At 41.7% G+C, this 15593-nt stretch overlaps 1 protein-coding gene across 1 annotated transcript in view; it reads right to left on the minus strand.

Annotated features, from left to right (window-relative positions):
• The window catches only part of LOC116886993 (single-minded homolog 1-like), a 73692-nt gene extending 64456 nt beyond the window's left edge, over positions 1-9236 (minus strand). Inside the window, exons 1-3 of the mRNA XM_032888472.1 lie at positions 9102-9236; positions 8838-9050; positions 733-893 (exon numbers count right to left, since the gene is read on the minus strand). Of these exons, the coding sequence (XP_032744363.1) occupies positions 733-893; positions 8838-9050; positions 9102-9236 (509 nt within the window). The remainder of the gene's footprint in view (positions 1-732; positions 894-8837; positions 9051-9101) is intronic.
• Between the last annotated feature and the right edge of the window lie 6357 nt (positions 9237-15593).

The following is a 15593-nucleotide window of genomic DNA, read 5'->3' on the forward strand; positions in this document are numbered from 1 at the left end:
TTAACTGGCTTTATTAAGTTTAGGTATATCCCTTGTATCCCTGATCACTCCAAAACCTTTATTATGAAGTAGGGTTGAATTTTGTCACAAACTTTTTGTGGAAATAATGAAATGATCATTGAAAGACCCCAGCTTAGCAGCAGTAACGCCATTTTGCAAGGCTGTACTTAAGATGACTGGTTCAGGGAAAGGTTAGAACACTGAGTACACAGCGGCTGCCAAACGGGATGTGTATGGTTGAAGGCCTGGCAACAGGACGACTGGGTGGTTGAGCGTTTGACAATGAGAAAAGCCCCGAGAGGTCCCACACCCTGTGGGGGCCGGAGTCAGCTGTTATGTCCAGGAAGGTAGCTAGAACTTGCCTTGGGCTGGAACCCTTGGGGGGGCCGAAATAAATGTTATGTTCCAAGAAGGTAGTTAGGAAACTTGCCCCGGCTGAACCTCTTGCCACATTAGAATCCACCAATTATATCCCTGTAACCATGCATCTGCTTCTGTATACCTGTTTTGCCCCCAGAACTTATAAAAAGCCCATCCTTGTTCAGGGCGCTTGTAGTCCCCCGAGACTGAAGCGCCCACAGGTGCCTGTGCCTGTATCCCGGAAATAAACCAAATCTCCTCTTGCTGATTACATCCTGTGGTCTCGGTCTGGTTTTGAGTTGAGGACCTCATCTCGAGGGAAGTTCTCCTGAGAACTTTCATTTAAGTGCGCGGGCCGGAAGGAGATCTCACCCAGGGACCACCCCCGACCACCCACTGGGAGGTAAGCATGGCGCCTGTCTGATTCTGTCTCGTTTGCCCCTATTCTGTCTTTTCATGAGCGTTGCCAGGTTGTTTGGAATTTGGCGGGGACGGAAGAAGGAGCTAATTTGAGCCCGACTTCTCGCCCAGCCCTGGAAGACAATTTCCAAGGGTGTTAGGGAGCCCGACTTTTCGGGGCTCAATCTGCACTCTAGTTAGAGGAGGAGGATCCGGACTTACGGCACCTCTGTCTGTATTTTTTTGCTTTCAGAGGCCCCCTGACCTTTACCTCCATCTGACTTTTTGTTTCAGTTTGCGTACCAAAGCTGCGGCATGCGTCTGTTTTGTTACTTGTTTGACTGTTGGAATTGTTTGTCTTCTTTGTGACCTGACTGTGGTTTTCTGGACGGTTGGTGTCTTGTTAGTGTCTTTTTGACTTTTGTTTTGTTGTTTGAATTGGACTGACGACTATGTTTAAAAATCTTGTACCGATGACTGTGTTGAAAATCATGAAACTGCTTGCTTTGTTCATCAAAAAGAGTTTTACTTGGTCCTCCTGGATTGCTTAAGTTAAAAGTTAAAATAATTTACTTGAGAGAAATTTTTCTGCCAGGAGTTTTGTCTTTCTCTCTGAGCCTCCTCCCCAAGGAGAGATGCCCCTCCCTTGCTCCCCTTGTCCAGTCGAGCTGCTATTAACAGTTGTGTATGAAGGACTCCAGGTTAGTGAGTGCCCCCCTCCTACAACAGGTATTAAGAAGTTTGAAAGCTTACCTTTAGATCCTAAAGAAAATTTCTCCCTGTTTGTTTAAACATTCACAGCTTCTAAGAAAGGACAAATACAGAGCAGAAAAATGTAGGGGGCTGAGGGTGGAGAGCATACAGGCCTGCTGCAGCAAGCTGCGGGCTGCAAGGCAGTGGGAAGCGCAGCTCAGGCCAAGTCAGTGTAAGAGGAGTTTCAAGGTGATGAGGCCTGCCAGGGTTAACGCTTTGACAAACAAAAAGATAGCGTGGAGTTAGGGTTTGTTTTATGAGACTTTTGGCCCCAAAAAAAATAATAATAATTCAGTTGCTGCTTTCAGTAGCCAGACCTTCAACACTTGCTCACAGAAGGAGAGTGTTCATTATGAAAAGTTCTTTAAGGGAGCCTGCTTTATCTGTTACAGCCCTATTATAATTACATTGGCCAGTTTCAACAGCTTTCTCCCAGAGACTAGCTGACCCATAAATCTTAGAGAACAATTTTGAGAAGCAGGAAACAACGCCTCCTAAGAACTAGCGGACCATAAAGTTAAACAATCTGAGAAGTAAGAGACAGCTCCTCCTAGGAAACAATCTTGGGAGACAGAGAGTTCTTCCTTGATTTTTCACTGTTATTCTATGACGCCCATCCCTGCCCCTCAGGTTGTGGTTTCTCCCTTTGAATACCTCTTTCTCCAGCCTTCAGGGTCGAACTCCACTGCCCCCTGTGTGGATACTTAGTCCCGACCCGCACTGGTTGCACTATCGATAAACCCATGTAATTACAACAAGGACAGTCTTGTGTGAGTTCTGGGGGGTTGCGCCATCCTAGACTTGAGTGAGGGGTCTCCCCACTCCTGGGGTCTTTCATTTGGGGTTCCGTCTGGGATGGGTGATCACACATGTCTCCAAAGACCCACGGAGGTGAGATAACATCTGTGTCTTTTGTCTGTGTCTGTGTTTTTGTGCCAAGGGCAACTTGTCTGTATTTGGTTACCTGGGTCTGTATTTGCTTCGAAGTTCTGGAGTTCTGGTTTTGCAGTCATCTCCCATCTCGGGCTGAGAGGGGAGGCTTGCTTCAGGAGAGAAGCGAGTGTGAGCGGTAGACGGCCTGGGGCCTTGCACTGATTGCACTGCCCTGGGAGACGCCCCAGGAGGTGAGGAGGGACCCCAGGGACACCTGGGAGATTCCCATCTGGGTGCCTGTGAGGATTCAGTGATTTCTCCTGGATTGGAGAAAAGACCTGCACGTCCTGGCCATCTGTTGTCCAGAGTGGTTTTTGTCTGTGTGTCTTAGGGTCTTTGTTTTGTATTCTGTTGGGAAAGAAGAGTGATGTGGAATCCGCCTCCCTTCATCTGTTTTTGGTGAGCTCAATGAAGCTCCCATCTGAATCAGTTTGGTTTTGTGGTGATCTTATGTGGCCAGGTTGTTGTTTTGTTTTGTAAAGCACTTCGTTTTTTGTCTCTTAATCTTTTTGAGAGTTTAGTGTCATTTGGAGGCTGGTTCTCTTGAGAGGCAAAAGCCACCAAGTTGACACTGAAGAGAGGTACTCCTGAAGGGAAAATTCAAAGTCCAGAGAGACAGCCGTAACAGATAGGCTGCCCTCTGCTCGCCTTTCTCTGTTTCATAGACAAAGTTGTGCTTATATTTACAATGGCCTTTTGTCCCAAGAGAGCCTCCTGGTTTAGTTGTGGACTAAATGTTGTTTTAATTTCTTCAGTAGACCTCATTCTCAAGATTCTCTTTTTTTCACCATCCCATTTGAGATGCTTGTTAGGCAGCTGTTACAGGTCTTTACCACTGAGGAAAGACAGAATCCTACTGAGGACAGAAAGAATGTTCCAGACATGGATAGAAGGCTCCTGACTGTTGACTACTAATACGCCTTGAAGGTAGGGGAGGCTCCCAGGTCTGCCGCCAGGCTCATGGGGGTCTCTGAGGGCTAGAAATGCCCAATCAATCTGGCTAAGATAAGGAAAAGATATAAAAGAGTTAAGCTAAGTTGCTGAAAAAAAAAGTTAGAGAGCTAAAGAGAGATAAAAAAGACGAGAGAAGAACATATACTGGCCACAGTAGTTAGGGAACCTAGGAAGATAGTACCCTGGCAAACAGAAGAGAATTCTGCAAAGATCAGTGTGTGCCTAATGCAAAGAAAAGGACACTGTCAGGGACTGCCCAAGAAAAAACAAGAGGGGCCACTGGAGAGCTTGGTCCTAGAGGTTGGTTATGTACAGGACCCAATGTTTGTGCTCCTATGCCCTAGTGGGCCAATAATATCCAAAGACCTTGAGGTAAGGGGCACTGACAATGAACAATACTTATGGACTGCCCAAGAATAGTGGACTTGGCGGCAATGATAACCCACTAGTTCATAGTCATCCCTGACTGCCCCCCATCCCTTGCTCATGAGAGAAAAATTGCTCCCCAAAATGGTTTATGGGCTGAAATGGCTGGGTGAGGCCATGTGTATGCATATTACAGACTGGGGTATGGGAGCTTAAGACCTGTCTCAGTGCACCAGTACCTGATGCTGGGAGATGAATGGCTTAGCTGTTCTGCTTGGAACATATCACTCCTGCCAGCCGGCACTAACAATCATCACCCAATGGGACTTAAACTGTGATAGAGTGGCTGATGTTTGTTTTTGAATAGAGTGTCCCAAAAAATGGGACCACTGTCAGCTGCTATGGACTAGATTCTCCACCAGGTGGGGACAATCTGGTCACCTGCTGCCCAGTCCGACCTGGAGCCACCACAGCACGAAAGTGTCAAACACTGGCAGAAGCCCATGGGTGGAAGAAAGACCTCTGACTGGCTGATTGACCGCTGTTGCCGAGGACCTTGTCACAGATGAGAACAGTTCTCTTCATGAATGAAGGTCAGAGATAAGTGGGTGCTGCCATGGTGGACAAAACGATGTCATCTGGGATGGCTGAACTTCTACGCCCCCAGCACATCAGCACTGCAGATGCCTTTGCCATCTCTTGGATGCCCTGGTAAAGCCAACAACTGTGAGTACTATTCATTGCCCAGGAAAACAGGAGGGAAGAGATTCAGTGGCATGGGGCAGTGACAAAGCAGATAAAGTGGCTCGGGAAATGGCTATGCAGGAGTCTATCCTGGTTACAGGCCTGCAAGAGACAGCCACTGGGAACTGGGATTGGACTAAGGGATGGCCTCACTTAGAATGTAAAACAGAAGAAAAGGCCCAAATTGCTTAAACGAAAAAAAAAAATAGACTTTAAGATTTTGGCCAGAGAGGCAGTAAAAAATATAAGGTATGTCAATAAGTGAATGCTTAACAAGCAAACAGGGCTCCTCACCAAACGAGAGACGGCCTCTACAATCATCAAGAAGATACTGGAAGAAATCTTCCCCCGATTTGGAATGCCCAAGGTAATCTGGTCAGACAACAGCCTTACTTTGCTGTTAAGGTAAGCTAGGTGTGGCTAAGTATTTAGAGGCTTCCATTAAAATTACATTATATTTTACAGACCTCAAAGTTCAGGACAGGTAGAATAAATAAATAAACTCTAAAAGAGACCCTGACCAAATTGACCATGGAGACTGGCACGACTGGGTGATATTTCCTTCTTGCTCTCTTCAGAGCAAGAAATACCCTTCCAGATTCAGCCTTACCCTTTGAGATCTTATATGGGGCCTCAGCCCCCTGACTGTATTAGATGATGTTATTGAACCAACATGTCATAGTGCCATAGTAATAATGATTTGTAAAGAAATAAAAGACCTACAGGTGATATACAGAAAGAAATCTGCTCACAGCTGACAGCAGCCTATGCCCCGAGATCCTGGAGTTCCAGGTCGGAGACTGCAGCCACACTGAGCCCAGACATTCGAGCTTTCGCTGGGAAAGGACTGTACCTGGTGCTGCTGACCACCCCATAAGTTGAAACACTTCAGCCTCACCAGCCGTGTACTTAGCTGTTGGGGCTGAGAGCTGGGACCTAGAGGGAAATTCAGTCATGTTTGTCCCAGGTTCTATCAAGATAGGTGGGATAGGCTTTGATTTCATTAAACTGATATAACATTGCATATGCTAGTACTCCTAACACTTCTTGGGACTGTGCCTAAGGGATCACAATCTGTATAAGTTTAGAAGTTCTAAAAGCTAGTCATGACCTTGGTGTATAGGTTTAGATAGTGTCCAGATTGGAATCCTGATGCTAAAGACTTAGTAAGACACAAAAGAGGAGTTGAGAATTACTTAGGGCTAAGGCTATCTAGGTGCTGCAAGGGCAGCACAAAGACATCTGCTGTTACAATGCAAGGCTTATAGAGAATTCAGAACTGCCATTCAAGAGTAATTAAAGACTCCATGAATAAACTTAGAGAAAGGTTAGACAAAAGGCAGACAGAGAAGCGCATCAGGGATGGTTCGAGAGCTGGTTTAATAATCCCCTGGTTTGCTACCTCCTGGTGTCCACCTTTGATGGGACCCTAATCATCCTCCTCCTAATCCTCCTCTTGGCCCCTGCATTCTAAACAGATTGATGCAGTTCATAAAGAACAGATTCTCAGTCATTCAGACGCTTTGTTCTCCCCAACAATACCAGAGGGTAAGACAACAGGAAGAGATTCCTTTAGAATTGATTTGAGTAAAGGATTTTACTCAAGTCTAAAAAATAAAATGGGGAATGAAAGACCCTGCTTAGCAGCAGTAACGCCATTTTGCAAGGCTGTACTTAAGATGACTGTCTAGGGAAAGGCTAGAACACTGAGTACACAGCGGCTGCCAAACGGGATGTGTGTATGGCTGAAGCCTGGCAACAGGATTTGATCATGGTTGAGCCGCCTGACAATGAGAAAAGCCCTGGAGAGGTCCCACACCCTGGTGGGGGTCAGAAATAAATGCTATGTTCCAGGAAGGTAGCTAGGAACTTGGCCCCTGGCTGAACCCTTGGGGGGCCGAGTCAGTCGTTATGTTCCAAGAAGGTAGCTAGGAACTGGCCTCGGCTGAACCCTTGCCACATTAGAATCCACCAATTATATCCCCTGTAACCATGCATCTGCTTCTGTATACTCTGTTTGCCCCCCAGAATCCTATAAAAAGCCCATCCTTGGTTCCACAGGCGCCAGCCTCAGTGACTGAAGCGCCTCACAGGTGCCTGTGCCTGTATCCCGACAATAAACCAAATCCTCCTCTTGCTGATTACATCCTGTGGTCTCGGTCTGGTCATTGAGTTGGAGGACCTCCATCCCGAGGGGAAGTTCTCCCTGAGAACTTTTCAATCATGTGATTTTCTTTTTCCATTTTCATTTATATAGTGAATTACATTTACTGATTTTCACGTGTTCAACCATCTCTCTGCATCTCTTGGAATGAAGCTTACTTGAACATGATAAATGATCTTTTGGATGTCTTCTTGGATGCAATTCTCTTTGTTGAGTCTTTATGTGGTTTTTGGGATCAGGATAACTGTGTCCTCATAAAATGAATTGAGCAATGTTTCCTCTGTTCCTATTTTGTGAAGTAATTTGAAGAGTGTTGGTATTAACTTTTGTTTGTGAAATCTAGTAGAATTCTGTGCTAAAATTGCCTGGCCCTGGGTTTCTTTTGGTTGGGAAACTTTTAGTGACTGCTCTATTTCACTAGGGTTTATAGCTCTATTTAAATTGCATATCTGATCATGACTTAACTTTGGTAAATGGTACCTATTGAAAAGAAATCATACATTCTTTTATATTTTCCAATTTATTGGAGAACAGATATTTAAAGGTTCTTATGATGCTTTGGGCTTTCTCCACATCTCTTTTTATGTCTCCCCCTTTACATTCCTGATTTTGTTAATTTGGATATGCTCTCTGTCTTTAATTAGCATGGATAAGGTTTGTTTATTTTGTTGATTTTCTCAAAGGATAACTCTTTGCTTCTATGATTCTTTGTATTGTTCTCTTCATTTCTATTTTATTGATTTCAGTCCTCAGTTTGATAATTATGTGTCATCTACTTCTCTTGGGTGTGTTTACTTCTTATTACCCAAGAGCTTTCAGATGGAATTTTAGGTTGCTTCTATGAGATTCTCTCTGTCTCTCTGTCTGTCTCTGTCTGTCTCTGTTTCTGCCTCTGTCTCTCTCTCTCTCTCTCTCCTTCTCTTTCTGTCTCTGTGTCTTTCTTGCTCTCTTTCTTTTAATGTGGGCACTTGTGAACTTTCCACTTAGCACTGCACTCATTGTGTTCCATAAGTTTGGGTATGTTGTATATTAATTTTAATAGAATTCTAGAAGGTCTTTAATTTTTAAATTTTTGTCCTGACTCACTTTTCATCCAGTAGAGAGTTGTTCAGTTTCCAAGGGTTTTGAAGCTTTCTGTTTCTTTTGTTGTTGATGTCCAGCTTTAATACATAATGGTCACATAGAATGTAGAGGGGTTATTTCAATCATCTTGCATCTATTGAGACTTGCTTTGTGTCTAAGTATGTGGTCAGTTGTGGGACAGTGAAAGGCGCCCTGGTTCCCAGTTGAGGAGGCTTGAACCCTGGTGACCCTGAAAGGGAAGTTAGGCATTTCACCTGACTCCCAGGAAGCCAGGCCCATCACTAGCCCACAACCCTCCATAGATTTGTGACCATCAGTCATGTAAGGGTAATGCTCCACCCCCCACCCACCCCCACACACAGGTAGAGGAAGTGACCACAGATCACATAGGCTCAAGACAGATCTCCATTATAATGAGGTACCTAAAGGCCTGGAGGCTTAGCCAATAACCTTTCCTTCCCAAACACTCCTCCCTGCAAAAGGTATTTAATCTCAGGCCCACTCTGAGAAATTGGGTAAGGTTTTATTCACCCACTTTCCACCATGACAATAAAGGCCTTAAAACCAGAGACTGGACTGTCTCTTTTCATTGGGATCTGCCTTGGGGAGCCACACAAAAGGCCTTCACCTACAGAGCCTTTGTCTAATCTCCAGAAGAAAGCCTCTCTGTGTTGGGGTTTAAATCTCAGCCCACACCAAACCAACATGGTTCCATGTGGAGAGGTTTAATGAGAGAAGAGTAGAAGAAGGGAGGAAAGGAGGCCGGCTATGGGCACTTGGGGGGAAGAGAGAGTATGGGGAGAGGACAGGGAAGAGCAGAGAAGAGCAAAGAGAGGAGTAAGAGAGAGAGGAGGGGGGCAAGCAGCCCTTTTATAGTGTCAGGCACAGCTGGCTGTTGCCAGGCAACTGTCGGGTGGAGCATATCTGGCTGTTTCCAGGTAGTGGTCTTAGCTCCAGGGTAGAGCTTAGACAGAAAACCAACACCCTGTGCTCCCAGGCACCACCAAGCCTGTAGCCTACTGTCAAGCCAAAGACTATCCCTGCAGGACCAGTTGGAGCTGCCCCCACCACCCTGTTTTACCCCCTCTTGGGCCCCCACTCTGTTCTCAGCTTTTCTGCAGCGCAGCACCACAGAGGTATCTGGATGCCTAAGAGCATGAGAACCCATCACCTGCGCCCTTACAGGCTCAGGGACCCCCGAGTCAGTTCTGGCTGTGTACTGGTCAACTTTCCATAACCTGTCTCCCCAAGCGGTCTGAGCCCTGTGGTGGAGTGGACGCAGGGCCCCACTAACCTACAGCCAGTATTGGAGAACATTCAATGAGGTGCTAAGAGGAGGACTTACTCGTTTGTGTTTGGGCGGAATGTTTATTTTACTTTGCCTAGATGTCCTGTCCATTGGCAAGAGTTGAGTATTGAAGTCTCCCACTATCAGTGTGTAAAGGTCAATGTATAATTTAGGACTTAAGGTCAAGACCATGCATGCTCTTTGGTTGGTGGTCCAGTTTCTGTGGGCCCTCATGACCCAGCTTAGTTTACTCTGTAGGTCTTTCTGTGGTGTCCTTGATCACTCTGGCTCCTTCAATTGTTCCCTTTCTCCAACTCTTCCACAAGGTTCTCTAAGCTCCACCTTCTGTTTGGTTATGGGTCTCTGGGTCTATTTTCATCAGCTGCTGGATGAAGACAGTTATGCTAGGCTGCTATCTACAAGCATAATAGAGTATCCTAAATAGTCAGGGGTTGGCTCCCTCCAGTGAGATTGGTCTCAAGCTGGGCCAGTCATTGGTTGTCCATTCTCTCAATCTCTGCTCCATCTTTTTCCCTGCACATCTTATAGTCAGGACAAATTTGGGGTCAAAGGTTTTGTGTATGTTGGTGTGCCCCATTGAAGTTATTGGCAGATCCACTGGAAGTCTAGCCTGGCTACAAAAGGTGTCCAGTTCAGTCTCCATATCCCTAACTGTTACCAGTCTCAACTAGGGGCATCCTCATATATTTCAGGGAGCCTTCCTTATCCTAGGTCTCTGACTCATCTGACCCAGAGATGCTCCCCCACTAGTTTCCATTCTCTCTCAGAGCCCTCTCTTGCTCCAACACCTAAATCTCTCATTTTATATGTTAAAGTCCTAGGAATTTTAAGAACAATTAGCCAGATAATAAAGGGCCACATTATCTGTATATCCAATAAAATATCTAAGATAAGTTTTAATTAATGAAGAAAGATTTTAAGTTAAAGAAATGGTGTATGATTGTTAGTAGGTTTAAATTTTAGATGTATAAAATCTAAGCTGTTTTAACAATTTAAAAAATTATGACATAATGAGAACACTTGTTTATTTAGTTGAAATTGTAAAAAGAAATTCCTCAAGTGGTTTCCATTTTTTCATGCCAGAGTGTTCATATGAAGCCGCATATGTCTTGGAAGAAGAGGTGGTAGGAGAAAGAACAAGATATGAAAATATTTTAAATTTGAGAGATACATCAAGTATCAAAAACATGAGACTATATATACTTCTTTCTAGTCTGTCACAAATTTGGAAAGTAAGGTTGAACCCTCATTAAGAACTTGTCCAATCTAGGACTCCCTGCACATATATGGAAGATGTGCAGCTTGTTGTTCATGTGGATCCATAACAACTGGAGCAGGTCCATCCCAAAAGCTGTTGTCTATATATGGGATATGTTCTTCAAGCTGGGCTGCCTTGTCTATTCTCAGTGGGAGAGGATGAGCCTAACTTCACAGAGTCTTGATGTGCTAGCATTGGGGATACCCAAGGGGGCCCCACCTGCTCAGAGGAGAAGGGAACGGAGTATGAGGGAAGATTGTGGGAGGGGGTGACCAAGAGAGCAGCAATGAGCAGAATGTAAAGTGAATAAATATATAAAATAACAATAATAAAAAATTAAAAAAGAAAAAAGTCCAAAATTTAACATTATATAATACTTGCAAGCAGCATGTAACATGTAATTTTAAGCATACAGCTGTGAAGAAACCTGCCAATACAAAACTCCCCAAATTTCTTGCTTTCCCATCATTGAGAGATCTAATCTGATAAAAATATTTTTTCCTATAGACTTAGGCTATAGTGTCTGCAAGTTCAGGCCTCAGATGTCTTCACTGTTAATATGGATCTTTTAATTAGAAAAAGAAAGTACTAAATACTCAGAAATTTGAAATCATGAAGTCACTTATTTTTTTTTTGTTTTTTTTTTTTTTTTTTTTTAGCATGCATTTATTTTAGCCCTACTTTTCAACAGACCTGTCTCTCACATTAATTTGATGAGGAGCCCTTAAAATGAGCTTAATTCTTTTTTTTTTTAATTTTTTTTTATTATTAACTTGAGTATTTCTTATATAAGTCACTTATAATTACTTCTAATTGTCTATGTGGTTCTTCAGCCTCTTCATTTCTGGTAATTTGATGATAAAATATATTCTTTCTCTAAGCTGGGATGGCCTGTGATGTATTCTTTATTGGTAGAGATCTCTTTTGGAGTAATATGAGATTACCTCATTTTAAAATAGAAGAGGTCTCGACTGACTTAAGTTCTAAGCCATAGCTCAAGTGAGAGTCCCTTCTTAGGCAGGCATTATGTCAATTTTTAAAAAGATCTCTGAAGACAGAATTCCACCCAAGCTAACCTCCACAGGCTAAACTGCTGTTGTCAGAGAAACTATTTGTTCATTTTACCCTGTGCAAAGTTACACAGCTGTTTGAATATCAGAGAATGAAACAGGCAGAAGTTTATTCTCTCAAGAAGCTGATGCCCTAGTAGAAGATATGCCACAAGCATAATACAATTTCATAGCATTAGGTAATGAGAAGCAATAAAGAGAAAAAAATCAGAGTCAAGAAATACACAAGTACCCAGGAAGAAATATTGCTAAAAATTCAGTTAGAGTGGGAGGAAAGCAATTGACAGTGGGCACCATGGTGCCCACCATAGCTTCTCTTTCAAGCCAAAAGCGTATGTTCCTCCAGCCTTGAGAATGTTGATGGCTCAGAGATTTCTGTTGCATTACTCTCCTGGTATTGCCTTCAGACTTGACTGAGGTCATATTGTGGGATATGACCTACATTCTGATTGGTGAACAGGAGGATGTAAAGGCCAAGTACCTTTGTCTCTTGTTAGCAAAACATTAAAAGGCCATGCCTGCATTTGAGTTCCCAGAAAACAGAGTGAGATTTTGGTGTGATTGTATCACAGGTTCAGTCTATTCTCTGCTCAGGAATCTGGGTCAGAGCTTCTGTATTAGTGTAAGTGTCTCAGGCTTATTCTTTCTAGATTCTCACATAACATTCTGTTTGTCAATGGTATTATCTTTTAAATTATTTATGTGTGGCAGGTGAAGGGGTGAGTATGGGTGTGAGGATGTGTGCGCATGTGCAAGGCTGTGCACGTGCACGTGGGAGTTGGCTCTCCTATCATGTAGGTTACAAGGATCTAATGGTTTGTAAGGCTCGGAGGCAAGCACTTCCAAGGCACCTTGCTAGATCCAAAGGTACTATATTTAGTGGAAAGATGGAATTCAGAATATGTCATTTCATATATTTATTTATATATTAATTTGGCTAGAAAATCATGTTTTGAGTTTCACGAGGCAATATCAACCTATCAGACAATTTTTTATTATTGATTTTTGATTATTATGTTTTGTTTCATGTGAATGAATGTTTTTCTTGAATGTACTTCACTTGTACACATAGTGTCTGGTGCCCAGAGAGGACAGAAAAAGCAATTGAGTCTCAGGGAACTGAAGGTTTTGAGCAGATATGTGGGTCCTGGGACATGACCCCATATCCTCTTTCAGAGTTGAAAGCCAGTTCTCTTAACTACAGAGTCCTCTCTGTAGCCCCATTGTTTTGTTTTAAATTGATGTAATTTGTAAGGATAAATCCACACTGAAGAAGAGATCATTTGTTTATTATCCAAGCCATACCCTCCAGCAACATAACTGGTTTTTGTTTTTCATTGATAATATTCAAAAGGATGTGGGTTGGTAACAGAAGTGTGAAGAACACCTTTAAAAATGATACGGGTTGTGTACACTGTAATGAATTCATGCCCCGCTTGAGTAAAGCCAGTCCAGTCTCTGACAACTTGTTTGCAAGCTGTAGCAGAGACCCAGCACTGGTAGAGCTTCTATTTTGATCTGAACACACTAAAATTTTAATTTATTTGAGTTTAAAATCTTTGCATTTTGGAATATTGGAAACTGTCTCAAAAAGTTTAAAAAATATTCAGCATTTCAAACAAACCATTCTTGTGGTTTACTGCCCTTGGGGAAGATGCCCGTTTGGAGTCAGTCTTCTGATCAGAGGTTTAAAGTCCAGTTGCAAACTAGAACCTACACAGGCTGGTTTTCATAAAACATTGTCTATAAAATGTCTTCTCTTCCTTTAGAAATAGAATATGTGTGTCTTTTTAGACATCTGATGGCTTTGAGGAGAATTGTATTTTAGTGATTTCTAAAGAAGCACCCGTTGCAAAGATTTATGCATGAAAGAGAAATCTGCATTTGTTTTCAATATAGATGGCAAGAGATACTAGGGGTTTTTAGTCTCTGATCCTGTTTTAAGCATTTCAGATTGCAATATTCTGGGGGCAGGTAGTAAATTGAGTAGAAAAGTTAGTTTTAGTGGAAGAATTTTCCATTAAGTTGTACCAAGGGACTTCTTTATAAAACTCCTTGATTTTGATTTAAATCAATAAGTTTAATATGGTTTTTCTACCAACATTATTTAAAGCATGATAATATAAATTGCAAGAGTAAGGTTCAGCATATTGTACCCTGAGGTGTGATGATCAGAACATGTAAGATTAAAGTCACATTTACCTACAATAGGATTAAATATTATTTATATACTGCAAGTGGTTCTGTGTGGTGGCATAGATCATACCATAAAGACAAACAAAGTACTTGTAGAACTCCTCTTCATGTCAGAAACTCTGAATATTAACACCCATGTGCAGCTAGTGCATTTACTAGAATTGCTAGTTTACAGGAGCAAGCTCTTTTTCCAGAAAGCCCTTCCATCTGCAGTATCTCTTTTAAAGCAGCTGTCACATGACATGGAACTACTAAAATTATTTCCAAAACCAATTTCACACTGTGCCAAGTTGATAAGGTTGTATATCTAAGAACTTAGTGAAATTCTTAGCAAATCTATTACTGATCAAAAGGCTAACAATACACCTGAGATATTGGAAAAAGTAATGCAGAATATTTTTACAATATTGATGCATGGATGATTTTTTTCTCAGGAAGAAGTAAGACTTAGAAATAATAAAAGAAGAGACTGGTGCTTTTGATTACTTAACAATTTAAAATTTTATTTAAAGCTTCAACATGAATAAACACACACTAAATAAAAACAACCATAAAATCCTGTAAGTATGTATGTATGTATGTATGTATCCATCCATCATGTAGCTAGGAGTGCTGAAAAAATTTTTTAAAAAAGACATGATTGCAACCAATTTTAAAAAATTAAAATTCTCAGAGAAGAGGAAAAGAGTGATAATTTACTGTGTAAGAATAAAAATTACAAACTCTAGAAAGGCTTGCTATCAATAGTGACCATGCAGCTTTAAGTGATAATGATGTAATTTTTGTTTTATTTATTAAATAAATAATCTGAAAGCTTAGTTCTACTGAATGCTAACTGATATTTAGATTATATTCATAATATGATGCTTTAGGAAATAAACATTGTATACATATTTTACATAGCAACTTAACAGTGCTCTTAAAAATAAAAAAAATACACATGCTGGTTGGTTTATAATTGTGATTTTAGAAATCTGTTATACAGACCATAATATCTCCATACATGCATGGGTGTTATGCAGTTTGTAATATCCGAACATTAAAGCAATCCACATATATTAGTAGCAAGTTGTCAGTGTATAGCATGACTCAGTCACATAAACACAGTAGAAGCATGTAAGACACCGACACGATAAATCCAGCAAATGAGATCTGTAAGAACAAACATTAGACTTTTAGGAAAATAATGAACTAGACATTTGTATCCTACATAGTTAATAAACCTTAAAGGCAGTGGAAGGACTATTAGGGAGAAGTGCTCGTCAAGCAAACCTGAAGAACCAAGGCAGCACGCATCCGAGGGAGAGGAAGACAAGAGCTACTGCTTTGCTAGTGTTGCCAGGTCCTGAAAGACCCTGTTTCAAAAAGTAAGATGGAAAATAGAGGAAGTCACTCTGAATAGCCCTGTGACCCATGTGAGTACAAGCACATACATGTATATGCATATCAACACCCATACATGCATACCCCCCCACACACTACATACACACATACACAGACACAGACACACACACACACACACACACACACACACACTAAAATAATTATCAGAAACATGGTAGTTGTGGAAATTTTTGAGCAATAAAATTAGGAAGGGGTCTTTTTGTCTTATGTTTTACTATACATTATATTATTTTCACCACTAAATACTGTGGTTTTTTTAATTCTCTGTTCAAATTGAAAAAGTAACACTTAGCATGCAACTTATTAAACAGTGAGGCTTGTTTAAACTGAAATATGCAAATGCTCAACAATTTAAGAGCCCATGTATGCCAAATGTATTGAATAGACACCTACTTTGATATAATTTTTCTGTAGTGAAGTTGATGCTGACAATCAAATGACATCTGAATGTCATAATCATTTCGTGCTTTGTCCCAGAATATAAACAATGCCCAATGACTAGTTTGGTTGTACCAGGAACGGGGAAAGGCTCCCTCTTCTAAATTACAAAAGCATTTCACAACATTGTTCATTGTTCCATGGATTTCTCTGCTATGGGTG

This window comes from Rattus rattus, chromosome 18 (genome assembly GCF_011064425.1).
Source record: "Rattus rattus isolate New Zealand chromosome 18, Rrattus_CSIRO_v1, whole genome shotgun sequence".
In the NCBI taxonomy this organism is placed as follows: Eukaryota; Metazoa; Chordata; class Mammalia; order Rodentia; family Muridae; genus Rattus; species Rattus rattus.